This window comes from Monodelphis domestica, chromosome 2 (genome assembly GCF_027887165.1).
Source record: "Monodelphis domestica isolate mMonDom1 chromosome 2, mMonDom1.pri, whole genome shotgun sequence".
Classification (NCBI taxonomy): Eukaryota; Metazoa; Chordata; class Mammalia; order Didelphimorphia; family Didelphidae; genus Monodelphis; species Monodelphis domestica.
This window is the reverse complement of record NC_077228.1, coordinates 167343965-167371639: the sequence shown is the minus strand read 5'-3', so window position 1 is coordinate 167371639 and position 27675 is coordinate 167343965. Positions and strand designations below refer to the sequence as shown.

The window sequence follows — 27675 nt, the reverse complement described above, 5'->3', positions numbered from 1 at the left end:
TTATAGGGGAGGAAAATGAAACTTAGAGAGCTATGTGGCTTGTTTAAAGCCATTAGTGGTAGAGATAAGGTGAGGATATAATTTTAAGATTTTTCCCATTGCAGTAGTTAGTGCCGATGCATCAAGTCTCTTGGGTCTTTCCCTTAGATTTTTTAATTTCCATTTGATGCATTGGCTGCTGATGTTCAAAGCTCCTAGTCCCCAGGCCCTCAGGACCAAGCCCATTTATGAATAACTGGTGACTATTTTCCATGTGAAACATGGCTTTTAATTACCCCCTATGAAACCTCTTCACAGCAGCAGCTCCAGTGTCAGGAGATTAATAAAAACTCTTCCATAAATAAAGAGCCATATTCCATGCTTGGTCACTCTAATTGCCAAGACTTGTTCATGGCTGGAGTGACTGAATTATCTGATGAAGGGAGGAGACAGGTTACTTTGAGGCTGTTTGGGGTCAAAGACTCTAGATCTCTGTGTCATTTTTTTCATAAGCAGAGGAAAGTTCACTTTGGTCTTTTCTCATTTCTTTATGTTCATCTTTTTGGTCCGGATCTTGTTTTCCAGAAACACATTTCTGAAGAGATCACTGCCTGTTTCAAAGTAATAAGGAGAAGAATATTAGGAAAGCTGGACCAAGGAGACAAAACCTTGGTTTGCGTTGAGTTCATCATGGTGGCCAGAATGCTACCTATGGACAGGAGAAGAGAAGGACTACCTTTTTCAAATAAGGGTTGGGTGTCAGTGACTCTCAGGTAAGAGAATGAATTTGTGGGCATGTATATGGAGATGGGGACTATGTTTACAATGTATCATGCAAAGAATGATTCATATAGGGATCCAACTTATTCACTAGATATCAGTTTATGGCCAAATCTGCTCTTTCTCCCCAAGTGGATTTTCCCCTCTCAGTTTGCTAGATTGCCTGTTTAGACAAACAAAACCAACCAAATATTTGGCATACTTTTGCCTCTGCCTTGTAAATAAAGACCTTATCCAATTTCTCATTACAATAATGATCACATTTTATAAGGAAACTTTATAATTTATGAAAAAGCAACTGAGACTTGCTTAAGAAATTTCCTTCCAAGAGCCCAAAACATAGGGGAAGACAATCTTCCTTATCATCTGTGGCTACATCTATATATTTCCAACATTTAGATTGATTCTGTAAAAATTAAATTAGTTCTCTAGTAATAGAAATATTATATTTTAAGAGGTTTATTAAAGATTATTAGAAATCAAGGAATAAAGAAATTACAAAATAGAAAAACCACGTGCCCAGGACTGATTAGCCCATTCAAAACCCCCATGCTTAGTGTCAACTAGAAAAAACACAGAACTATTAAATAGTCAAAATCACTCTTTAATCAAGGGAAAAGGGGTTAGCGCTGCTACTACGACAACAGAGCTGATTTCCAAGACTGCACCGGAGTCAAGACGCTCTGGTCACCAGCCCCTGGGAGTGCCACCGACTCAGGATGGACTCCGAGGAACAAAAGAACTTGGGGAACCTATATGCCACTCTAGGTGACCTGGGGCTTTAGGATTAGAGGGACAGTTGATTGACCTTACAATGGTGAGAAAGGAAAATGAGAAGTTCCAGACAGGAATAATAGTGAGGGGCTGGGGCCCTACAATGGACACAAAAGGGAAAGACTCAGCCTAGGGCTGGGTCACCTTGGTCATGGACTTTAGTCTAGGGGGAAGAAACCATTGGGACAAAAGGGATGTTCAATATTGGATGGGATTAGCTGTTCCCACCCAAACTACCAGGAAGTTCACTGTCTGGTGAAGAGGGACCTTCCCTCAGGGGGAAACTCTCCTGTGACAAGGTCAAAACCTGGGGTTTCTATACTCAAACTAAATAAACTGGGGATCTCTAGATTTCCATGTTGACACACCCCCCTTTTGGTCAAGACTGAACGTCGCTGACCAAACATGGACAAATGAGTAATGCTATATGGGATTGGACTCCATCCCCTACTGGTGGGAAAGTCTAGGGACACAGATATTGGTGATTGGCATTTGGGGGCGTTCCCCAATGCCACCAGCGCATTGACAATTGAGCCAGAAAGGCAGGCAGTCTGCCTTTGGCCAAAAACTGACTAACAATCAAAACACTACCCCAATTCCCAAAGTCTTAAGTCTTTCACATCTGGTGGGTCCTGATGATGTCTTCAGCCTCCTCTCTCGCAGACTTCTGTCCTCTGGTAGGCTCCTCCTTTGGTATCAGTCAGCTTCCTTGCTGCTGCAAGAGAAAACTTAAGAGAAATCTATAAACACATTCTTTAACAGGACTTGATCTATTCCCTATGCTTATTCACTATAAGGATTATCCACACTGCTAACCTTAAATCTGTTATTCCATCTTATTAATTTTAATAATGTCTTTTCCACACAAATCATAAAATCATGTAATTTACATGCTTAATCAGAAAGATTGCCTTACTTTATCAAAATATAAAAATCCTACAAACTGTAGAAATATAAAAGCAGAAAAATTCTCACTATTAAAATGCTTCTAATTTTTCCTAAATTTTAAAACCTTATACACTGAACTCACACACCCCCCTTTAGGGAGGTTGAGATGCTAGGGATTTTGAAATTGATTTCATTCCTTTTAGCTACTTAACCATAACCATGGTCCAGATTTAAAATATTTATCTTCTATTACTAACAATCATTTCTAGGCTCCATCATTTCTTCCTAATCTCTTCTGATACTACTTTGAGACAAATTAGCACTCTGGAATCTTTGCTGCAAATTCTCAGCTGTCACTTTCAAACAGTAGTCAGGTAAAAATGTTCCCTTTTTAAACTTTTCTTACTTCCACTAAGTTTGGGGAATAGCTCTGTCCTTTCTAGGTTCTCTATTTAAAGGGACTTTGCTCAGGGTAAATAAAATTCTCAAGGGAAATAAACTTACTAATACCTCTATGGTTCAGAGAGATAACATGTGAATGAAAGAAATTTTAAAAGAAAAAGAATACTTAGCCAGTTCAAACTTTTTATCTTCTTCTTCTGGTCAGCCGTATTTTTGAGTCACTCATCGACTTTACTGACCATTTTGGAGTTGGGGCTTTCTTTAGATGAGATAGATGTATCCAACTTTCAATTCCTTTTAGTTTTGCTGCAGATGAATTTACCAGCAATACCTGGTGAGGTCCGTCCCATCTGACTTGTAGAGCATCCTTTCGTAGGTGCCTCTTTCTGTATACCCAATCTCCGGGCTTCACTTTAGATGTTGAGGGTGTTTCTGAGGAAGAATTCCTGGAAACTGACTGAGATATAAGGTGGTTAAGGCCTTGGAGAGTTTTTGCTAGTCCCTGGCAGTATGATAAGAGGGAAACCTTGGTGCTCATGGAGTCAGCATAGGGTGGAAAAAGAGACATTGGCCGACCTATGATTATCTCGAATGGTGAGAGTGAGAGCTTGCCAAAAGGTGTGGCTCTCAGGTTCAACAGAACTATTGGAAGGGCTTTGGGCCAAGGAATGTTTAAGTCCTCTGTAAATTTGGCTAATTGTACTTTAATGATGCCATTTACACGTTCCACTAATCCTGAGGATTGTGGGTGATAGGCACAATGTAGATGATGTAATATAGGCCATGCTGTTAACAGCTATGACACTACTGAACCAGTGAAATGTGTTCTTCTATCACTATGTATTTCCCTAGGAATTCCCCACACTGGAAATCTTTTCCAGTAAGCATTTGGCTACTGCTGTTGCTGTGGCCTGTCTGCATGGAAATGCTTCTACCCAGCGAGAAAACATGCAAACCATTACTAAAACAAATTTGTATTCAGCATGAGGTGGTAACTGAATGAAATCGATTTGCCATACTTGAAAAGGGGCCTCAGGTAATGGGAATTTACCTGGCATAGGTTTTAAAGGCTTACTGATATTATATTTAGGGCAAATTTGACATTGCAAATACACATCCTCTGCTGCTCGCCTCAACCTCCCCCACCAATATTTGCGAGCGATGCTGACCAATTTGTCTGGTCCCCAGTGACTTATGAAATGCAAGTACTCCATCATGGGGCGGCATAGAGGGTCCGGTAGGACTACACACCCATTTGGTTCTTGCCACAATCCAGTATCCCCGTTTCTAACACATCCTTCCTTCTCTAGTTTTTCTTGGATAGTTCGAGACATGACTTCTTGGGCTGAGACAATTTCTGCCTGGGTCAGCTTATTCTCAAAAATAGGTTCTTCCTTATCTGAAAGTGTCAGACCTATTGTAGTTGGGAGCTGCCTGGCAGCTTCTTTGGCATACTGATCTGCTAGGGCATGGGGAGAATTCTCTTGTGAGTGCCCTGAGATTTTAATAATTGCTATTGCCTTTGGTAGTAAGAGGGCTTCTAACAGTCTCTGGACTTGTGCCCCATTCTTGATGGGGGTTCCAGAGGAAGTTAGGTATCCCCTATGTTGCCACAACATTCCAAAATCATAAGCCACCCCGAATGCATACCTGCTATCCGTATATATGTTTACCCGCTTTCCTTTGGCCAGCTCACAGGCTCTGGTTACTGCTTCCAATTTGGCTTGCTGAGCCGAAAATGCCGAAGGGAGATGCCCTGCTTCAATGACTTCTGCAGTGGTAGTGATGGCATATCCGGCCACTAAAATGCCAGATTCATTTCGGAGACAAGAGCCATCTGTATACCAGGAAAAATCTGGATTCTCCAGTTCTTTTTCCTGGAGATCTTCTCGTGGACTTAAAACAGAATCAACAATGTTAACCCAATCATGCCCTTCAGTACAATCCCTGTCACTTTCCTCTATATCTGGCAGGAAAGTGGCTGGATTAAGGGTTTTACACCTAGAAATGGTGATGTTGGACTTAGCCAGGAGAGAGGCTTCTAGCTTTGCAAGGCGGCTTGTGGAAAAATGCTGAGTGTGATCACAGTTCAAAAGCACCTCTATTGCATGTGGGACATGCAGTGTTAAAGGAGATTCTAATGTCACTTCTTCTGCTAGTTCTAGTAAATCTGAAGCTGCCACTACTGCCCTTAGGCATGATGGTAGCCCTCTTGCCACTGAATCTAGACTTTTACTGTAGTATCCAAGAGGCCTAAAGTGGTCTCCGTGTTTCTGGCTCAAAACTCCCAGGCTAATCCCGTTTCTTTCTAAAAGGAAAAGGTGAAAGGGTAGTGAATAATTTGGTCGCCCCAGGGCTGGGGAGTTAGAAAGAGCTGACTTTAAGTCCATGAAAGCAATTTTTGCAGCCTCATTCCAAATCAGAGGTTCTGGGGATGAGGCCTTGAGGAGATCAAAAAGGGGCTTGGCTACTAAAGAGAAAGATGGGACCCATAACCTACAGTAACCAGCTAATCCCATGAACCCTCGAAGCTGTCTTTTTGTTTTGGGCCTTGGGAAATTCAATATAGCAGCTACTCTGGTGGGATCCAGGCTACGCCCTTCAGCTGATATTAGATGTCCCAGAAACTTCACCTGTGAAGAGACAAACTGCATTTTTTCTTTAGATACCTTATGGCCTTTTTGTGCTAAGGACTTAAGGAGCACAATCGAATCTTCCCTCGAAGACTGGGCACCTGGGGAACACAGAAGTAGGTCATCCACGTACTGGAGTAAGGTGGACCCAAATGGAAATTTAAGGCCAGCAAGGTCTGCTTTTAGTACTTGGGAGAAATATGTGGCACACTCTGTATAACCCTGGGGCAGAACAGTCCAGCAGAGCTGAATTCCTTCCCAGGTGAAAGCAAAAAGGAATTGGCTGTCTGCATGTAGTGGCACACTGAAATAAGCACTGCATAAATCAACTACAGTGAAAATTTTTGCACTGTGTGGGATTTGATTTAAAAGGTTGTGGGGGTTGGGGACTACTGGAGCTCTGGGGATAACACAGGCATTTACTGCTCTTAGATCCTGAACTAGGCGCCACACTCGGCCTCCAGGCTTTTGGACACCCAGTATGGGTGAATTGCAAGGTCTGGTACATTTTATCAAAATACCTGCCTCTAGATAACTATCAATTAATGGTCTAATTCCTTCTGTCGCTTCCCGTGAGAGGGGATATTGAGGGACCCTTGGAAGGGGTTTGGATGGGTCTAACTGAACTTGTATTGGGGGAGCGCTTAAAATTCTCCCGATGTCAGAAGAATCAGTAGCCCACAGAGAGGAAGGAACTTCCTCTAGCTGCGGAAGATCATAGGCTATAATGGGAGCTGTAAGTATTTGGAAGGTGGGAGGGGCATCCGATGGGGATAGGGAAAGCCTTATTTCCTTTCCTGGGGAAAATTCAATTGTGGCTTTGTATTTGTCTAAGAAATCTCTACCCAAAAGATGTAGGGGGGCATCTGAGGAAAGAAGAAAGGAGTGCATATCTTTCACTTCTCCCAGAATAAATGGGAGGGGTTGAGACAAGTAAACAGATTGCATGTGGTTCGTGATCCCCACTATTGAAACTTTTTGGTCACTCCGAGGAAGGGGGCTAGGAAAGGCCGTGGGGTTTAAAACTGACATTGTGGCCCCAGTATCTATGAGAATCTCAATAGGATGGGATACAATCACAATGTGAGTGATGCCCACTGGGGAGGCAGACACCACAGTGAAAACCCCCTTGATACCCTCGGAGCCCCGTCATTGTGAGGCTTCCTCATAATGTTCCTTTCGGGGGAACTTTCCTGAGTGGTATTGAAACTTACCTTGGCATCTTTCCCTCTTACCCTGGAGTCGATGGCAGTCTTTTTTTAAGTGCCCGGTCTGGTGGCAAAAGTGACATCTCCAGGCTCTTTGCCTCCCGCCTGCTTTTTCAGCAGAATAGGGTTCAGTCGGTCTTTTCTCCTTCTGCTCCCAGTGTTTTAACTGCAAATTCATGATCTGGTTAGTTTTTTTTGTCATTTCCTCTGCTGCCTTCTCCTTTTCTTCTGTCAGTGTTTGTTGGAATTTACTTGCTAGATAGACTAGGACAGGGGTGGGAGTTAAATTCCAGTCTACTTTCCCTCTCTTGAGGAGATTTGCAAGGGCTTTATTTAACCCTTCCACATAGAGGGTGTTAAAAGTAATTAAGGTATCTGGGCTATCTGGGGAAAGTCCAGAATTTGCCCTGAAGGTATCTAAAAATCTATTATAAAAATCAAATACAGATTCTCCTTCTTTCTGAGTGCAAATTTGGATTTTTCCCCAATTTACAGATTTTGGAAAGGCCTTGGGGATTGCTTCTAACAAAGCCTCTCCCATCTTTTTTGCCTCCTGAAGATGGATTTCAGGTCCTTCCTTTCTGGCCATTAACTGATTAATATATTCTAAAGGGTTCTCCCAACTTGCAGTTTTAAACCAGTGGGCTGCATCTCCTGAACCTACTAGTATGTGAGCTAGCTGGTAAAGGTCTGATAGGTCAGGCTGGTAGGTAGAGAGAGTTAATTCAAATTCCTTGGCAAATTCTATGGGGTTTTCTCTACCCTTTGGGAATTCCTTGGCCATGGCTCTGAGCTCTGTTTTTGTCCAAGGAGTAAAAGATACCTGCATTGTTTTGGTTCCTTCCCTTCCCTTAATTTTAAAAGGGAATTGAGGGATGGGTGCCTCAGGTGATTCTAGGGGCTCAGGTATGCTGTCTAAAGAGGTTGCTGGGTTGCTAGAGCCTTTCAGGAGTTCCTTAAGGCTTTCTACCTCCTTCTGTAAATCAGCTATTTGCTTTTTAGTGGCTTCCCTGCTCTGTTCCTTCGGTTGTTCTCCTTGTTCACCTTGATTCTCCTCCTCCTCCCTTACCTTTCTTTTGTTCTTACCCGTCTCTTGTTCTACGGATCATTCTGACCTGTGTTTTCTCTGGGTGTACTCCTCGAGCCATTGGTTGAAGATTTCTCTTTCGTCTCCTTCAATTTCTCGACCTGCTTCACTTAAAACAGACTGCAGAAACAACATCCTTTCCTCATTAAGTGAACCCCACCTTGTCCAGCTTACCTTCGGATTGGCCTTTGTCATCGCTTGCCACTTCTCTAAGTACTTGCTTGCATCAGGTCCATACTTCGAAACCATGTAACTTTTGGCCGTATTTCTTTGGGCTACTGACCGCCCCACCAAATTTTGGGACAACAGACAAGCTGTTACCCATATCCAATGACTATGGACAAATATGACTAAGGATCCCTTAATTAAAGAGTGAGTTATTCCCAAACCAGAGATGCAAGTCCTACCTCCGAGAGAGCCGCTTACCTGGCCCTTGCTAACCGGACTCCTGACCCAACGCCAAACAGGTTGTGTGTGGTAACTCAAGTCTGGGGTCCTCGTTAGCTGGAGGGCTCAGGCCGCGGGGACTTTGGATCTCGGTGGAACCTCCATTAATGTCAACTAGAAAAAACACAGAACTATTAAATAGTCAAAATCACTCTTTAATCAAGGGAAAAGGGGTTAGCGCTGCTACTACGACAACAGAGCTGATTTCCAAGACTGCACCGGAGTCAAGATGCTCTGGTCACCAGCCCCTGGGAGTGCCACACGACTCAGGATGGACTCCCAGGGACACGACTCAGGATGGACTCCCAGGGACTGGTGACCAGAGCGTCTTGACTCCGGTGCAGTCTTGGAAATCAGCTCTGTTGTCGTAGTAGCAGCGCTAACCCCTTTTCCCTTGATTAAAGAGTGATTTTGACTATTTAATAGTTCTGTGTTTTTTCTAGTTGACATTAGCTTACCTACTACATCATTGCAATGGAAGAGGGTGAAGTAGGCATTGCTGCCAGTTAAATACTCCTTGTGATCTCGTCCAGGTGGAGACTCAGGTGAGATTATAGGGAATTCTGGGAAGTACCAAGGACTTCTGAGGACTGAAGTCTAGGGTTCAAATCTCCATTTTAAAATTCCTTCCTTCTGTCTTTCTTTCTTTCTTACTTACTTTCTTTCTTACTTACTTTCTGACTTTCTTTCTTTCTGACTTTCTTTCTTTCTTTCTTTCTTTCTTTCTTTCTTTCTTTCTTTCTTTCTTTCTTTCTTTCTTTCTTTCTTTCTTTCTTTCTTTCTTTCTTTCTTTCTTTCTTTCTTTCTTTCTTTCTTTCTTTCTTTCTTTCTTTCTTTCTTTCTTTCTTTCTTTCTTTCTTTCTTTCTTTCTTCTTTCCTTCCTTCCTTCCTTCCTTCCTTCCTTCCTTCCTTCCTTCCTTCCTTCCTTCCTTCCTTCCTTCCTTCCTTCCTTCCTTCCTTCCTTCCACCCTCACTATGTAATTATAGATTATGGGATATTCAGAAAGAGAATTTGGGGAATGAGAGGTACTGGACCTAGGGTGATATTCTTAAAATATCTTAATCTATGGTCCATTTAAGGCTTGTAGGTCACAGAGTATTAGAGTTAGAAGGTATCCTGTGATCTCACTGTCCAACTGCCCATGTTTTTCAGGGTGGTTATCCATTCTCCACTTGAAAACGATAAATGGGGTTGAATAATTTAATTTTAAAGAGGAGGAAAGTAAAGACTAAAGAAATTAAGTGGTGTCCAAAGCATTGCTGGGATTCCTGGTTTATCAGTCCAGATGATCTTCTACTACATTCTGGATCTTTTTGGTTAATGATATCAAAGCTGTTTTTCTTCTTTAAATTAGTCTTTACAAGGAATACAAATGTTTCCTTCTTTATCACCTGTGCCAAAGCCCCTAGAGGAATGTATTCTGAGAACATTTCTAGAAATGCCTACTTCTGAATAAAGCAATAGAATTTGGGACAGTGTTCCTGTTTATTCTCACTAGCCTGGTTGTGAAAGTTAATAGCTTATGTAAAGGTTTTGGAGATCTCCTTTACTAAATCAAAATTCTCTTTTCTTTCAGGATGAAGAATGTCCCCATTGTACAAACTGACCAGTGAATTCCAATCTTGAGAGGAGATTTCCAGATGAAACCTTATGCTTGTCTGCCAATAATTTGGTCTTGTACTCTGCTTTACATCATCATTAAACTTTTCTTCAGAGTCTCTGAAGAAGGAATGCAGGTGTTGGTATCAAACACTTGGGAACCTCTGTCACCTTCACCCTTAGCTCCATTTCTCAATGCCCTTTCAGAATTCCTTGCTATTATCCTACTTCTGGCTCTTTTTTCCCAACCTTCTAAGCATTTTTTCTCTATGGAGAGGAGCAATGAGACATCAGTGAGTGAATTTATCTTCCTTGGCTTCTCATCCCTGGCTGAATTCCAGTGGCTGCTGTTTGTGGTGTTTCTTCTCCTCTACCTGTTCACTCTGGGCACTAATGCTGTGATCCTGTCCACCATCCTGCTGGAAAGAGCACTTCATACACCTATGTACTTCTTCCTCGGCATTTTGTCCTCATTTGAGACATGCTATACCTTTGTCATAGTGCCCAAGATGCTGGTGGATTTGCTGGCCCAAGAGAAGACCATCTCTTTTGTGGGCTGTGCTATCCAAATGCTCATCTTCCTCTTCCTTGGCTGTTCTCATTCCTTCCTGCTGGCAGCCATGGGCTATGACCGCTATGTGGCCATCTGCAATCCTCTTCGTTACACAGTGCTGATGGGCTATGGGACATGCCTGGGACTTGTAGCTGCAGCCTGTGCCTGTGGTTTCACAGTTGCCTTGGTTACAACATCCCTTGTATTTCACTTGCCCTTCCATTCTTCTAACCAGCTTCATCACTTCTTTTGTGACATCTCTCCTGTCCTTAAGCTGGCTTCCCACCACACTCGCCTTAGTCAGATGGTCATCTTCATGCTGGGCGTATTTGTCCTAGTCATCCCCTTGCTGTTAATTCTAGCCTCATATATCCGTATCATCTCTGCCATCCTAAAGATCCCTTCCACGGTGGGGAGGTACAAAGCCTTCTCTACCTGTGCTTCCCATCTCATTGTTGTCACTGTCCATTATGGTTGTGCCTCCTTCATTTATTTGAGGCCCAAGACCAACTATACTTCAAGCCAGGATGCTCTGATATCTGTGTCCTATACCATTCTAACTCCATTATTCAATCCCATGATTTATAGTCTCAGAAATAAGGAGTTCAAGGCAGCTCTTTGGCGAGCAATGGGTCAGAACATGTGTCCCAAACATTCAAGAACATGCTCTTCTACTTGACTTCTTTCCCCAACTCTGGTTCTCTAATTGTGGTGGGGGAGGGATTGACTAACTTCAGGAGAAAAAGAATGTGATTTAAAATCAGGAGAAAACTGAATTTGTATTATTATTTGGATAAATTGTGTGACCATGGGGGAAAACTCTTATGCTCTTTAAGCCTTGATTTTTCATCTCAAATGTCCAAAGCTATCTTTATGTTGAAAGATCAGATGTTGTATTTGTGAATTTTCACATGATAGTATCTCTATCATCCCACAGGATTTTTGGAAGGATCTAATGTGATAATCTACATAAAGGATTTTTTTTTTTTTGTAAATGGCTAAAGGAATCCATCATGGCATAATTGATAGAAAGCCAGTCTCAGAGTCAAGAAGACTTGAGTTCACAACTCAACTCTGATGTATTCTAGCTATGTGACTTTGGAAAAGTCACATATTGCTTCAGTTCCCTAGGATATATTCTAAGACTGTCAGTTTCAGAGCAAGTGATGATCTACATTGATAGATGGAGTTTTTCCATTGAGAATACCTTATAATAGTGAAATTCACAGATCTGGCTTAACAAATAATTTCAATGTCAGCTGTCATATCTATGATCATTAATGTCAGAAATATAATCCTAACAAGAATGATAAATCTCCAGTTTTTATGTTCTAAAAGCAATTTTGCCATTCTCCTATTATTTCATTGTTTGCTCTTGACTCCACTGAGGTTTTTGCTCAGCACTAGAGAGAGTGGGCTGAGAAGGTAGCCAGTATCTATGATCCTATAGTAGCTTGGTTCCATTGACATAAACTGCATTTTTATCTCTCCCTTGGCACTGTACAAATGAACCTCCCCTATTTTCATTGGGGTTTTCATTGGGGACAAGGTGAGAAGATGGGAATGCATAATCGTGAGTTTATCTTATTTCTGGAAATACAAGTCAAAACACATACCTACTGCTAATGGGTCACTAGCATCATCTGTGAAATAAGAATGCACTTATTAAAATTAATAAACTAAGCTAATTACTAGACAACATAAAGCCCAATGATTTTTTTCATTGAATTTGAGTTTGTTTCCACAACTTGGTGGGAAAACATAGTCAAGGTGCCTTATAACTTAGTGGTCAGATGGACCAAAACATCATAGAAATACTATTAATAACTGGTAGAGCTCTGGAAAGAAAAACAACCAACAACAACAACAACAAAAAACAGAACCTCTTGTCCTTCCTTAGAGTCCATATCTTTTTCCTCATGTAATTATTCAGCATAGAGAAATGCCTCCTCTTCTATATAAAAGTCCAATTTCCATTCTCGTACAATAGTCTTACATAGCAAGGACCCTGGCAACCTAGAAAATGAAAAAAATGGCTAATCCAAATGTTAAATGTTAATACTATTTCATTGTTGTATAGTTTTTACAATTCTTTTGGCCCCTTGACCCTGGGAGAGAGTCACTCAGCCCTTTTTGACTTCTAGGATAAATTAGTCTTTGCTATGCCATTATTGAGTTTGATATTCTTGTCACTTTTAGAAAATCTGGAGACCTCATTATCATGATCAATCACTTGTATTACTCATGCAGTTAGATATTGTTTTAAGTTCATAAGATTTCTTTAAATGGTCTTTAATTAGAACCTAAGGAAACATGGAATATACTGTCTCTTTTAGGGTTTATTGAGAAAAATATGAAAAAAATATGAAAAACAATTCCTGAAATAGTTATTCTCAGATTTACCCTTCCGAAAGTTTTCAAACCATGAAGGTGATAAGTTATATAGAACTGAGGAATTATGGATATCAGCAGTGCTTGATATTTTTGGGAGGAATAATGTTACTTTTCAGATTATATGTAGAATGGGATTTTGCTTATAAATCATAATCTAAGGTGGAGCTTTTGTGAAGAGGATCCTGGAACTGAAACTTGAAAGAGGAGAGAAGAGGTGAAAGGACAGATTTCAGAACTGCATCAGCTAAATTTGAAGTGCTAGACATCACAGCTGCCATTGATGATTAAGACAAGTTGATTACACCCTGGTAAGAGAGACTTGTAAGTTACTTCAGAGATCAACTAGCTTAGATGTGTTTAATCAGGTGTTGGTCAAACATGGTTTACATCAACCCAGTAATGAAAATATCTGTTCAATGCAGATACTACATTCATCAAAGAACTTTTATTGATAGTTCCTCAGAAAAAAAGGAGTTTATGATTCCAAAGGTATGAGTTACCCTGAACACTTGTTTGTTTTTCACTCATATGCTTTGATGCCACGTTTCTGTGCATGGGCCCACTCTCTCCCACTGTTTATCCAGTTTTTGGGGGGTAGATTATGGTATATTTAGTGTTCATTTGACTACTTTGGTACCTGAATACCTTTGACACTATTTTTTTTTCTGCTTTATTTTTAGTAAATGGCTATATTTAAGATGCTAAATTGTCATTGTTGAGGCAGAATGAAAATGGTGGCTTAGAGTCAGCAGCAGCTCAGACCCCCAGCAAACCCTTCCTCACCCATCAAAAATACTATGCTTCCAGGGAACTGAAAACCAAATCTAACAACAGGACAGAACTAGGGAACCCTCCCCCTGGACCCAACTTAAAAGGTATGGCCCCCTCCCCCCAAAAGCCTCAATTCAAGAACATGTGGGTTTAAGGGGAACGAAGAAGTAAGGTCCCAGGACCCCTCCCCCACCTACAGTGCTGAGCCTCCAGCTTTGGCTGGAATCACTGGGCAGGCAAGGGCGTTAGTCCAGAGGGAGGACCTTACTGGCACAGCTGTGCCAGGCTCAAGGTGTTGAACACATGCAGCATTGAGGCAGCTGGACAGGAAGCACAGAGCAGGCAGCCTAGTTGCAGCCAAGAGGCCCTGTTTTGGCCCCAGGGCACAGCCAGCTTTACAGATCAACTCTGCCCTGACTCAATCTCATCAATAGGGCAGATAAGAAGCCTTCATAGGGAAAGGAAATTCAAGCTCCAATACCCCTCCCCCACAGACTGATCTGAGAGCCTTCCTCCAAGGGGCAGAGGCAGCAACAAACTATAGGCAACAACTTTGATAACTAGGCGAAAAGCCCAGCTCCTTCTCAGCTTCTGCTGACAGCTGGGGAAGATCTGACTAACCTGATCAATCAGTAGAACTCCCTAAGAAAAAATCCCCAGATCTAGATGGATTCACAAATGAATTCTATCAAACATTCAAAGAACTAATCCCAATATTATACAAACTATTTGACAGAATAAGCAAAGAAGGAGTTCTACCAAATTCCTTTTATGACACAAATATGGTACTGATTCCAAAACCAGGCAGGTCAAAAACAGAAAGAAAACGACAGACCAATCTCCTTAAATGACATAGATGCAAAAATCTTAAATAGAAAACTAGCAAAAAGACTCCAGCAAGTGATCATGAGGGTTATTCATTATAATCAGGTGGGATTTATACCAGGAATGCAAGGATGGTGCAATATTAGGAAAACCATCCACACAACTCTCCATATCAACAAGCAAACCAACAAAAATCACATGATTATCTCAATAGATGCAGAAAAAGCCTTTGACAAAATACAACACTCATTCCTATTAAAAACACTAGAAAGCATAGGAATAGAAGGGCCTTTCCTAAAAATAATAAACAGCATATATCTAAAACAATCAGCAAACATCATCTGCAATGGGGATAAACCAGAAGCATTCCCAATAAGATTGGGAGTGAAACAAGGATGCCCATTATCACCTCTATTATTTGACATTGTACTAGAAACATAGTAGCAATTAGAGAAGAAAAAGAAATTGAAGGTATTAAAATAGGCAATGAGGAGACCAAGCTATCACTCTTTGCAGATGATATGATGATCTACTTAAAGAATCAACTAAAAAGCTAGTAGAAATAATCAACAACTTTAGCAAATTTGCAGGATACAAAATAAACCCACATAAGTCATCAGCATTTCTATATATCCCTAACCCAATTCAGCAGCAAGAATTAGAAAGAGAAATACCATTTAAAATCACCCTAGACAATATAAAATACTTAGGAATCTATCTGCCAAGACAAACACAGGAACTATATGAACACAACTCAAACCATTTTCCTCACAATTAAAACTAGGTCTAAATAATTGGAAAAACATTAATTACTCATGAGTAGAATGAGTTAACATAATAAAAATGACAATCCTACCCAAACTAATTTACTTATTTAGTGCCAAACCCATTGAACTACCAAAAATATTTTTTACTGAATTAGAAAAAACATAACAAACTTCATTTGGAAGAACAAAAGATCAAGATATCCAGGGAAATCATGAAAAAAAAAATGTGAAGGAAGGTGGCCTAGCAGTACCAGATCTCAAACTATATTATAAAGCAATGGTCATCAAAACAATATGGTATTGGCTAAGAGACAGAAAGGAGGATCAGTGGAATAGACTTAGGGTAAGTGACCTCAGCAAGACAGTCTATGATAAATCCACAGATCCCAGCTTTTGGGACAAAAATACACTATTTGATAAAAACTTCTGGGAAAATTGGAAGACAGTATGGGAGAGATAGGGTTTGGATCAACATCTCACACCCTATACCAAGACAAACTTAGAATGGGTAAATGACTTGAATATAAAGAAGGAAACTATAAGTAAATTAGGTGAACAAAGAATAGTATACTTGTCAGATATTTGGGAAAGGAAAGATTTTAAGACCAAGCAAGAGTTAGAAAAAAAGTTACAAAATGTAAAATAAATAATTTTGATTATATTAAATTTAAAAGGTTTTGTACAAACAAAACCAATGCAACCAAAATTAGAAGGGAAGCAACAAACTAGGGGGAAAATCTTCATAACAAAAACCTCTGACAAAGGCCTAATTGCACAGATTTATAAAGAGCTAAATCAATTGTACAAAAAATCAAGTCAATCCCCAATTGATAAATGGGCAAGGGACACAAATAGGCAATTTTTAGTTAAAGAAATCAAAACTATTAATAAGCACATGAAAATGTTCTAAATATCTTAAAACTAGAGAGATGCAAACCAAAACAACTCTGAGGTACCACCTCATACCTAGCAGAACTGCTAATATGACAGCAAAGGAAAGTAATGAATGTTGGAGGGGATGGGGCAAAGTTGGGACATTAATGCATTGCTGGTGGAGTTGTGAATTGATCCAACCATTCTGGAGAGCAATTTGGCAATATACCCAAAGGTCACTAAAAGACTGTCTGCCCTTTGATCCAGCCACAGCACTGCTGGGTTTGTACCTCAAAGAGATAATAAGGAAAAAGACTTGTACAAGAATATTCATAGCTGTGCTCTTTGTGGTGGCAAAAAAACTGGAAAATGAGGGGATGCCCTTCAATTGGGGAATGGCTGAACAAATTGTGGTATATGTTGGTGATGGAATACTATTGTGCTCAAAGAAATAATGAACTGGAGTAATTCCATGTGAACTAGAACAACCTCCAGGAATTGATGCAAAGTGAAAGGAGCAGAACCAGCAGAACCAGAACAGAGACTGATACACTGTGGTACAATTGAATGTAATGGACTTCTCCATTAGTGGCAATGCTGTGATTCAGAACAACTCAGAGGGATTTACAAGAAAGAATACTATCCACATTCAGAGGAAAAACTGTGGCAGGAGAAACACAGAAGAAAAACAACTGCTTGATCACATGGTTCGATGGGGATATGATTGGGGATGTGGACTCTAAGCGATCACCCTAGTGCAAACATCAACAACATAGAAATAACTTTTGATCAAGGACACATGTAAATCCCAGTGGAATTGTGTGTTGGTTATGGGAAGGGGTGGGGGGAGGGGAGGGAAAGAATATGATTCTTGTAACCAAAGAAAAATATTCTAAATTGACTAATTAAAAAAATAGATTGTCATTGTTATGAATGGCTCTTTATATGAATAGGAACACATCTGGGAGCTCAAGAGCTAGAGTGGTAAGAGGAATATATTTTCTCTCAACATGGTTATCCTTAGAACCCTGAAAGATTTTATAGAGTAGCCATATAGTTGATTCTTCTCTAAGAATTTACAACCCTAGTATGAGGGCAAGTTGGAATGAGGTATCCATCCATCCAAGAGAGTGTGTCCCTATGACTAGGTAAGAAATGAATGGTGCTATTTTGGATAACATATACATTTCACTAAGAAGAAAATCCTGAAGAAAAGGGACATCAGATAACAATTTCATATGATTCTTATTTTGTTTTGAACTACATGGGGATCTCTATTCATTCTCCTCTCCTCAGCCTTCCCCACACTCCTTTTTCAATCTATCCTTTCCCTCCTTTCCTGCATCAGCTCTCTAATTTCCTAGTTCTTGGAATTAAGAGATCTACAAAATTTGGAGGCTGAAGGTTGATGAAGGTCTAGTGAGAATTCTATGCTACTTTTATATGACTCCACCATCTATTCCCAGAATTTTGTGTGTATCTTTTCTTTGGTAGCTCACTCTTTGCATTGAGGGATAATATTATTTAATAGAGAAGTAGGAGAGGAAAATCCAAAAGTGATCAATGTGGAAAAAACACTGAAAAATTTCTTTAGATCACTTCTTTTGAAATAAACAAGAGAGTTTTTAATATATGTCAAGATGACTATGCATCAACAGTGTGATATGCCAGCAGAAAAACTAATGAGAATGTTATCTTTGTTTAGAAGCATTGTCTTCAGAACTGTCAAAAGAAATTCAATTCTCCCCAAAATGTCAGATTATACCAATTCACTTTTAGAATCCAACAGTTAATTTGTTTTGACAGTTAACAAGGTGTGTAATTCACAATTCTTTTTGTTCCCTCTTCCAATAAGTGAGATAGTAATAGACAATCTATCCCAGAGAAGGAGATTACTTGATAAGCTGCCATATGAATGAAGTTAGTTCCCCCCTCCCCCATCCCTTAGGGCTGAAGAAAGAGTAATAGTTGAAGCAATATAGGTTCAGATTTATGATAGATGTAAAAAAAGCTTTTTCTTTTTGTTATGATTATGAAGATATTTTGTTTTACCAATTACATGTAATAAATTTTCACATAAGTTTTCTGAGACTATATGATCCAAATTGTCTCCTTTTCTCCCTTCCCTTCCTTTTTTCCCCCCTTCCTGGAACTGGCAGGCAATTTGATCTGGGTTGTACATGTTGTATCATGTAAACTATATTTCTATATTGATAATTTTTATAAGAGAATAATCATATAAAACCCAGGCCCCAAGACAAAAACCCAAATAAACCGAAGTGAAAATTTGCATGTGTTGATCTCCAATCCAACTCCAACAGTTCTTTTTCTGGAAGTGGATAGCATTCCCTATTATAAGTCCCTCAGAATTGTCCTGGATCATTGTATTGCTGAAAATAGCTAAGTCTATCAGAGTTGATCATTCCACAATATTGCTGTTATTGTGTAAAAAGTTCACCTAGTTCTGGTTATTTTTGCTCTGCATCAGTTCATGTAGGTCTTTCCAGCTCTTTTTGAGACTATCCTGCTCATTGTTTCTTATAGAACAATAATATTCTATCACCATTCTATACCACAATTTGTTCAGTCATTTCCCACTTGATGGACATCCCTTCAGTTTCCAAATCTTTGACACCACAAAAAGTACAGCTATAACTATTTTTGTACAAGCAGGTTCTTCCCCACCCCTTTTTTAAATCTCTTTGGGATATAGACCTAGTAGTGGTATTACTGGATCAAAGAGTATGCATTATTTTATAGCCCTTTGGGCATAGTTCCAAATTGCTCTCCAGAACAAGGACATTTGTTTTTAACAATTAGGTGTATTCACATTTATAATGACCTGCCTTGGGAAGTTCCCCCTCAGTATCAATCTTCAAATAGAGGCTACTAGATGAACACTTATTTTGTGGATGATATAAAGAATATTTTATAGGTACAGGTTAAATTAGATGAACTTTGAGGTCTGTGAATGAGTGACTGAACAAGTAAATGAATGGATAAATTAATATCATCTTTTACCTTTGTCAGTTAATTAGTTTTTCATGTGCCCCTTAGTAACATAAAAATATTTCCCCACTTTTCCATCTAAAGTCACAAACTGGAGGGGTGGTATCAAGAGACACAGATTAAATGTGGATGCTTAATATTTAGACCTAAGAGAGTAAGAGGAAGGACTCAAAGGAAAAAAAAGCTAGGGGATTGGGTAGGGGTTACTGTAGATATGTGTGCTTCACCTATAGTACCCAGCAGACTCAGATTCTCTAATTAAACATTAAGACTCGAGTAAATTCTTCTGTTTTACTTATTTTGCCAGTGAACTTTGAGGATGGCTATATTTTTCTCACTGTAGCCTACTTACTAATTGGAGAAAGGAAGGACCTGTGTCAAACCAAGTGTGGTAATGACTCCCTAGGGCCATTGATAACACAGTTCCAGATCATGTTATTAGTACTATAGTTGATAGATACAAAAAAAAAAAAGATTGTTGAAGAAGGCAGTTTAGAAGAAGGCATGTGGGGATACTGTTCAAGAGAGTGAGGTAGGGGAAGGGAAATAAAGGATCAGCTAAAAGAAACTGGTTTCTCTTCAATCAGGTCACAGGACTCAGGAATATTTCATTCAAATTTAATCTAATGCAACAAACAACTTATCATGCAAGTCTACCCCATGCAAGGTACTACCCTAGGCATGGGAGTAGGAAAGGGCTCCATGAGCAGATGGCAAATAGAGATGGTAATGGAAAATCAAACTCCAGAACTTCTTGTGCAGAAACCTAAGTGATCAGCACATGGGACATCAGGCTGGCATTAAGCCACGGTTAGTAGGAGAGGAAAAAGAAAGATTTGAAGTTCCTTATGTGGGAAAGGAGGAGATGACATTGATTTAACAAAGAATCTAGACTCTTAAATTCTGTTAGAACCTTTTGGGCATTGATATGAGGAGAACAGGTATTCACTGATGTTTCATTTATTTCATGGATGACCCAGGTAGGACTCCATGGAGCTCTGGTCAGCCCTTGTACAATTGTTTTGGGAAAAGAAGGACAAAGGGGAAAACAAAGAGGCTGATAATTGGAGATAAGGAGAGATGAAGAGATGAGGAAGACTGGCAGAAAAGAAGGGTATTGCTCATTCATTCATTTCATTTATTAACAAGCATTATTTAAATGCTTATAGGGTGGAGAGTACTATGTGACATGCTATCAAAATAAAATTTAGAGAAGATACAGTTCCATCTTCATGGAAGTCATAATCTAAAACAGAGATAAGATCGAATAAAATGTTAAACAAGTGAATATAATTGTTCAGAAAGATCTGACTCTGTGACCTCATTTGAAGTTTTCTTAGTAAAGATATTGGAGGAATTTGTCATTTCCTTTTCAAAATCATTTTTTCTGATGAGGAAAGAGACAAACAGGATTAAGTGACTTGCCCAGGATTTCATAGCTAGTAAGTACCAGAAGCCAAATTTGAATTCAGGTCTCCCCGACTCCTGGCCTATTGCTTTATCCACTGTGCCATCTAGCTGCTCCACACACGTGAATGAAAAAGTTGCAAAACAAAGCACTGCATAGAATCTGAGGTGGGAGGAAAAGGAGAGAACTTTTACTGTCTGGAAGTATCAGAAATAGTATAATGGAGGAAGTGGCATTTGGTTTGGCATAAAAAGATGTATAATAAGTCAACCTTCAAAGAAGGGATGGAAGGACACTCCAAACAAAAGAAATATATAGTCAAAGGAAGAAGGTTATAGTGCATATTTGATGGGAATGAAATAGTCCAGTGCAGTTGCAGCACAGTGTCTAGAAGAGAGTGATATGATATAATGTTGAAAAAGTAGACTAGTGTTAGATTGTGGAAGAACTTAAATACCAGGTAGAGGAGTTTAAACTTTACTAAGCAATAGGGAGTCACTAAATATTTTTGGGAAGAGGAATGATATGATGAGTTCTATTCATCATAGATAATTCTGGTAATGAATAGCATGTTAGTTTGAAAGAGGTAAAGAATAGAAGTGGAAAAATATGTTATAAGACATTTTTTTTTATTATCTAGTCCAGATACTGTTAGGGAAAATAGAGAAGACAGATATGGAATGTAAAAGCAGAAAGTAAATTGAAAAAACATAATTTTTAAAGCTAGGTAACTAACAAAATAAAAGAGGCTCAAGGTGAGAAGAATCAAAGCTTACTCCAAGACTTTGAACATGGAAGAATAGGGGACTAGTGATGCCATTGGTAGATATAGTGAAGTTTGAAGGAGGAGGAAGTGATTCTGGGGAGAAATGTTCAGTTTGGCACATACAGAACTTGAGAAGCTGGTACCATTTCCACATAGGATTATTCTGAAGTCAGTTGGAGATATGGTCACAGAGCATTCTAATGAAGATTTATTGTTTCATTTGGCATCTGTACAGGTGTAGGGAAATAGCACATCTAAAACCATCTTCATTTTTTCTTGATTCTGATCCTCTAGAAACCTCCACTAGCTCATATGCTTCATTGTCCTTTGTCCCTTTTCCTTCCACTTTAGCCACCTATTTGTCCTTCAGGAAAATGCCTCATTTTTTGCCTTATTCCCTGCTTATTTATCTCCAACTTTTTTCCAACTCAGACAGATTCATGCACTGCCTGCCTTTCCAGGACCAGCATATTATTTATCTATCATAAACTGGCTTCTGAAAATTCTCCTTCTCCAGGCCGTTTTGATTTTATGTGAATATATTTGATAATAGTTTTTTTCTATCTTAACCTGGAATTTCACATTTAAATTTCCCATATCTACAAAATACTCTTAGCCTTGAGCTTGTTGTCAATCAATGATTCAAATCTCTTTACTATATCTATCTATCTACCTATCCATCCATCTATCCATCCAAGTTAGAGAATCTATGAGGATCATGGGTAAATAGGCTTATAATAGGACCCCCTTCCTTTCAGGAATCCTTATTCTTCTTGAATTTCATAATCCTAACACATTGGAAAAAAAGTCTGGCACAAAGCTAATTTTAGGGGATGAAGATCAAGGGGACTTAAGAGGTAAAGATTTCCATACTTATCTGTGACCTTTTAATAAATAAGGACTATATCATACTTCATTTTATATATCTCTTAACATATAGCAAGTATGACTGTTGTAGGTTCTTTGATGAGTGAATGAGTGGATGAATAAAATAATGATAAAAAGAAAGTTACCATATATCTAGGAGCAAGTAGCAAGCAGAATTCTTGACTGGTAGTAAAATATCAGTGGAAAGATGGGTTGAAGCCAGATTAGAAAAGTTTCTACATTTCAAATAGAAAAGTATGTACTTATTCTATTAGAAATAGGTAATTTCTGATGTTTTTAGAATAAGAGAATGACATGGTTAGATTTTTTATTTAGAACGATCACTTTGACAATTCTGTAGAGAGTTGGAGATGGAGAGATCAGTAAGGAATACTGTTGCTATAGTCAAAGAAAGAAGTAATGAAAGTCTGAAATATGATAGCAGTTGTGTGCATATAAAGAAGATGATGGATATGAGATATATTATGGAGGTAGAATTGACAGGATTTAACGCTAGAAGAGGGAAGAGTTGAGGATGAAACCAAGGGTTGAAATCTGGATGATTGGAAGGATGGCAGTCCTCTCAATAGAAAAAAAATGAAGTTTGCATAAAATATTCCTTATCTGCTGAAACACATCTTTCCCTCTAGAAAACTTTACTTTAGCTGGGAGTATATTTACTACTTTGTCCAGTAAGGCATCTGCTTGGTTGTTGATGAAGATCATGAAAACTTTACTAGGTTAGGAAACAGGAGTATAAAGGAGACAATACTGCACAGTGGAACTTCCTATAGCCACTGCTCCCTCCCTCCCTCCCTCCATATTTTATTCATTCATTCAGCCAATCAATGGATGCTGTTCATTGACTTTGTAGATAAACTTAACTAAAGGGACCATGGGCAATGAGTAAATAGAAGACATGTTTCAAAACCTCAGAGATCTTACAATCTAGTTAAAGATACAAAATAAACACTCGAAGTGACAAAAATGTATGTCCTGACCAATATATTAAATAATGGGAAATATATGGCTAAAATGAATAAGAATAATAAACAATAAGATACACTAGATAAATTATGGAAGATTTCTTGGAGGAGGTGGTATTTTTAGCAATATTTTGAATGTTTGGATCATGGTTGGTAGAGAAAATGAGAAGCTATTCAAAAGCTGAACATCATGCAGGTTATTTGGAGATATATAGATTGTGGTAGGAAGCACAGCATTGTCTTATTTGGAATCAGAGGACATGGATTCAAATCGCAACTTTACCATTTACTATTTCTGTGACCCTGACCCAGACAGCAATAATCCAGAATAAGTTCAATGACTACATAATTCAGAATGAAAACCTCAGATCATTAGGTCTATAGAATTTAGCATTCTTCTTGCTCCATTTTTTTTTTAGGACATTCCCAGAGAAATGCTTCCTTCAGCCAATCTTACGGTTGTTACTGAGTTCCTGTTGCTGGGCTTCTCCAATCTCCAAGAAAAGCAGCTTGTGCTTTTCCCAGTGTTCCTCTGCCTTTATCTACTCATTGTGACTGGGAACATCACGATAGTAACTGTCATCCACCTTGAATGGAGTCTCCACACCCCAATGTATTACTTCCTGAGTGTCCTTTCTGTCTCTGAAACCTTCTATAACTTTGTCATCCTGCCCAAGATGCTCATCAACCTTTTCTCTGTGCTCAGGACCATCGCCTTCACCAGTTGTGCTGTCCAGATGTTCTTCTTCCTTGGCTTTGCTGTCAACAACTGTCTGCTGCTTGGGGTGATGGGTTATGACCGCTATGTTGCTATTTGCCATCCTCTCCGCTACCCAATCCTCATGAGCTGGCGTGTGTGTGGGCAGCTGACAGTCTCTTGTGGCATTGGAGGTCTTTTGGTCTCACTAACAACAGTCAATTTGGTCTTTAGTCTCCCCTTTTGCAATTCCAACAAAGTCAACCACTACTTCTGTGACATCTCACCTGTCATTCGGCTTGCCTGCACAGATTCAGATTCTCATGAATTTGTCATCTTTATTTGTGGAGTCCTTGTGCTCGTGGTCCCCTTCTCCTTCATTTGCATTTCTTACCTCTACATCCTGAGAACTATCCTGAAGATTCCCTCAACAGAGGGGAAGAAGAAGGCTTTCTCTACCTGTGCTTCTCATCTTACTGTGGTCCTCATCCACTATGGTTGTACCTCCTTCCAGCTACACAGCCAGCTACATCTCCAACAAGGACCACTTGGTCACAGTGACATACACTATGTCATACACTGTGACATACACAGTCATTACACCTCTGTTGAATCCCATAGTGTATAGCTTGAGGAATAAGGATGTACAACTGGCCATCAGAAAAGTGTTGGGCAGGAAGTTTTACCTAAAATGACTTCATTTGTCGGTCCTTCTAGTAATTCAGTTTTGGGGCTGACTATTTTCCCAAATTATACATGTATTATACTTCTACCCTAGAGTACTTTTGACAAATATTAGTTAAATGATTATTTTTTTTCTAAATGTGAATATATGAATATGCTTCTCTATTGGGTATGTAGAAGTCTGAGTAACATGAAAAAAGTAAGGAGTTACAGACATATTGGAATCAGAGAAATTGGCCTTGGCGGGGGCAGTGGGACAAGACAAGGTCACAAGAAAGATGGTCTGGAATAGTGAAGTCAGGAAGGATGATGAATGAAATTTGGGATTAAACAGAATATTAGATGAAGTTCAATCGTGTTTCTGTCAGTACACTATCATTCTCCCAATCATCTAGGTTCAGAGGCATACTTATTTCTATCTGTTTCACTGTCTCATTTCAATGCCACCCAGATTTATTTTTTCACAATGTCTTTTGAAGGAATCCTTCATTTCCAAAATTACTGTTACTATTCTAATGATGACATAGTGGAACAATTACAAAAGTCTTTAGACTTTTCATTCTCTTTCTTATATAATCAATTCTACAAATGATTATTAGATTAATTTTACTAAAATATCATTGTTATCACATTATTTGTTAAAAAAATTCCACCCATTCTCTATGGTTTTTAGACATGACACATAGTCGGTAGTTAATAAGTGCTTATTTTCTTTTTTTTTAAGTTAGATGTGAATTTAATAATGATAATAATAATTACAATGATAATAGTACTGAGACAGTTCTTTGATGATTGTAAAACACTTTACATATACTAACTCATTTAAGCCTTAAAAACAGTCCTGTATATTAGACACTACAGCTACTAATATCCCCATTTTATAAATGAAGATACTGAGGTTCAGAGAAAAACCCAGAGTCATACATCTATGAAATGCTGGAGACGGCACTTGATCTTGGGTCTTCCTGGCTCCAAGTGTAGTAGTGTTCTAGCCACTAAGTCATTTCAATATGAAGTTCTCCTAAATTTCATTTTAGTTTAGAAAGATGGGGAATTTTTATTTTTATTTTTTTAATTATTTTCTTTTTTTCATCCCTCCTCTGACCTATCCTGAGAGGACTCCACCATGGGATCATACTGTTAGGTATTTAATTATCTATTTGAACTTTCCTGAATGAAGAACACTCTCACAACCAGTCATAACCTCCCTATCCCAGTCATTTTGAACTCCTCTTTGTCATTATCCAAATCTTCTCCTCACTATCCACACCCTTATTCCTATCTCTTTCAACCTTCCCATTCACTGTAAGCTCACTTTTCTCCCCTCCTCCTCATTGCACATCACCAGATTCCTCCCACAATGGTCATCACCTTAACTCATCTTACATGAAGACTTGATCCTTCTCTTTGCTAAGAAAAACCAATATTTTTGAAAGTGACTGAATTCTAACTTTCCTTCTGCAGTAGATTTACTATTCTTTATATCCCCAGGGCTTAACAGAATGCCTGGAAAAATAGATTGTTGTTGTTCTTTTATTTCAGTAGTGTCCAACTCTTCATGATCCTATTTTGGGGTTCATTGGCAGTCTCCACTCTGTTATCTTCAGTCTCTTCATCCCCACATATTTATTTCTTACTGCCTATAAATATCACCAAGCCTCCTGTATCCTTAAAAATAGTCATTCAATTCATCCATATCTACTAGCTTCACTCTTAATCTCAACTCCCTTTTATAGCTAAACTTCTTGAAAAAGCTACCTTTAATAGCTGCTTCTATTTCCTTCCTCCTTTTTTCTTCTTAACTCTCTACATTCTGACTTCTTATATATCATATTTAAACTGAAATTGGTCTATATCAAGTAGTCAATTGGTCAATAAACATTTTTAATCATCTACTATTTGAGAATGGGAAGCTAGAGGGTACAGTGGAGAGAGTGCCAGGCCTGGAATCAAGAAGACCTGATCTCAAATCTGACCTCAGACATCTACTAGATGTGTGAATCTGGGCAAGCCACTTAATCCTGTTGGTCTCAGTTTGCTCATCTGTCAAATGAGCTGGAAAAGAAAACAGTAAACCACCGCAGTATCTTTGTCAAGAAAACCTCAAATAGTATCATGAAGAGTTGGACCCTACTGAAACAAATGAAAAACAACAATCTACTTTCCAGGCATTTTGTAAGCCCTGGTGACATAAAGAATGGTAAAAAAATAATCCTTGAAGTTAAAAATCAAATGGTTTATATGAAATAGAAATAGCTATACATAAACAAATAATATGCAGAATAAATAGAAGATAGAATGAATAGAAGGAAGGCAATGGAATAAAGAGGGACTGAAAAAACTCCCCATCAAAGTTGGGATGTTAGCAGAGACTTGAAGGTTGCCAGGGTTGCCAGTGGGTAGAGATGAGTAGCAAGAGCATTGCAAGCATAAAAGACTACTGATGAAAATGTTTGTCATTGGTCATGCTTTGTTTGAGGAATGGCAAAGAGGTCAGTGTCACTTTATCACTGAAGGCCGAAAGGATAAAAAGACTAGAAAAGTGGTCAGAGTAAACCATAAAGGACTTTGCTGACCAAAAAAATTCTATTTAATCTTGGAAGTGATAGATACCCACAGGAATGTATTGAATAGGGTAGTAGTAGGGTCAGATCTATACTTTAGAAAGGTTATTCTGACAGCCCCCAAGAGGATAAATGTCTTTGGGGAGATACTTGTGGCAAGGAGGCAGCTTTTTCAGTGTCCAGGGATGAAGTGATGAAGACCTGAACTGGGGTCACAGCAGTGTAACAGGAGAAAATGATATATGATATATGATATAGATAAATGATATATAGTGTGAATTTTAAAACTATTCCACCCTAATCAGACTGTACTTTGGAAGATCTGATTTAGCTATTTCCTGATCAGTAACAATGGAGATACTTGAAATAACAGAATAAAGTCTTGGAAATTCTATATTTCTCCACCCTTCTTAGTTTAACAAGATTAGGAAGGTCCACGGCAAACTCAAGATTTAATTATCTGAGGAAATCCTTGCGACCAAAAATAATGATTATATTCAGTCTCAACCATAATTTTAACCTTTAAAATAGATAAGGGTGTGCTTATCGTTACTGTACACATAGCAAACATATATGGAATATTTGGTATCTTGTGTTTATAGCTTGGCTCCAATTGGCAGGTGATTAGTACTATAATAGAACTACTATGAATATAATATATAAGTTCAGTGTTCATATGACATTTGGGCATAAGAGAAGGGAGATCAGAATAA

General features: G+C 38.9%; 1 protein-coding gene and 1 pseudogene across 1 annotated transcript in view; both read left to right on the top strand.

The window, feature by feature from the left end:
• The window catches only part of LOC100030512 (olfactory receptor 10K1), a 28906-nt gene extending 12090 nt beyond the window's left edge, over nucleotides 1-16816 (top strand). Inside the window, exons 2-3 of the mRNA XM_056816188.1 lie at nucleotides 565-752; nucleotides 9776-16816. Of these exons, the coding sequence (XP_056672166.1) occupies nucleotides 9840-11030 (1191 nt within the window). The 5' untranslated portion in view covers nucleotides 565-752; nucleotides 9776-9839 and the 3' untranslated portion in view covers nucleotides 11031-16816. The remainder of the gene's footprint in view (nucleotides 1-564; nucleotides 753-9775) is intronic.
• Nucleotides 16817-23370: 6554 nt separating this feature from the next.
• LOC100617993 (olfactory receptor 10R2-like) lies at nucleotides 23371-24409 on the top strand (annotated as a pseudogene).
• Nucleotides 24410-27675: the final 3266 nt, after the last annotated feature.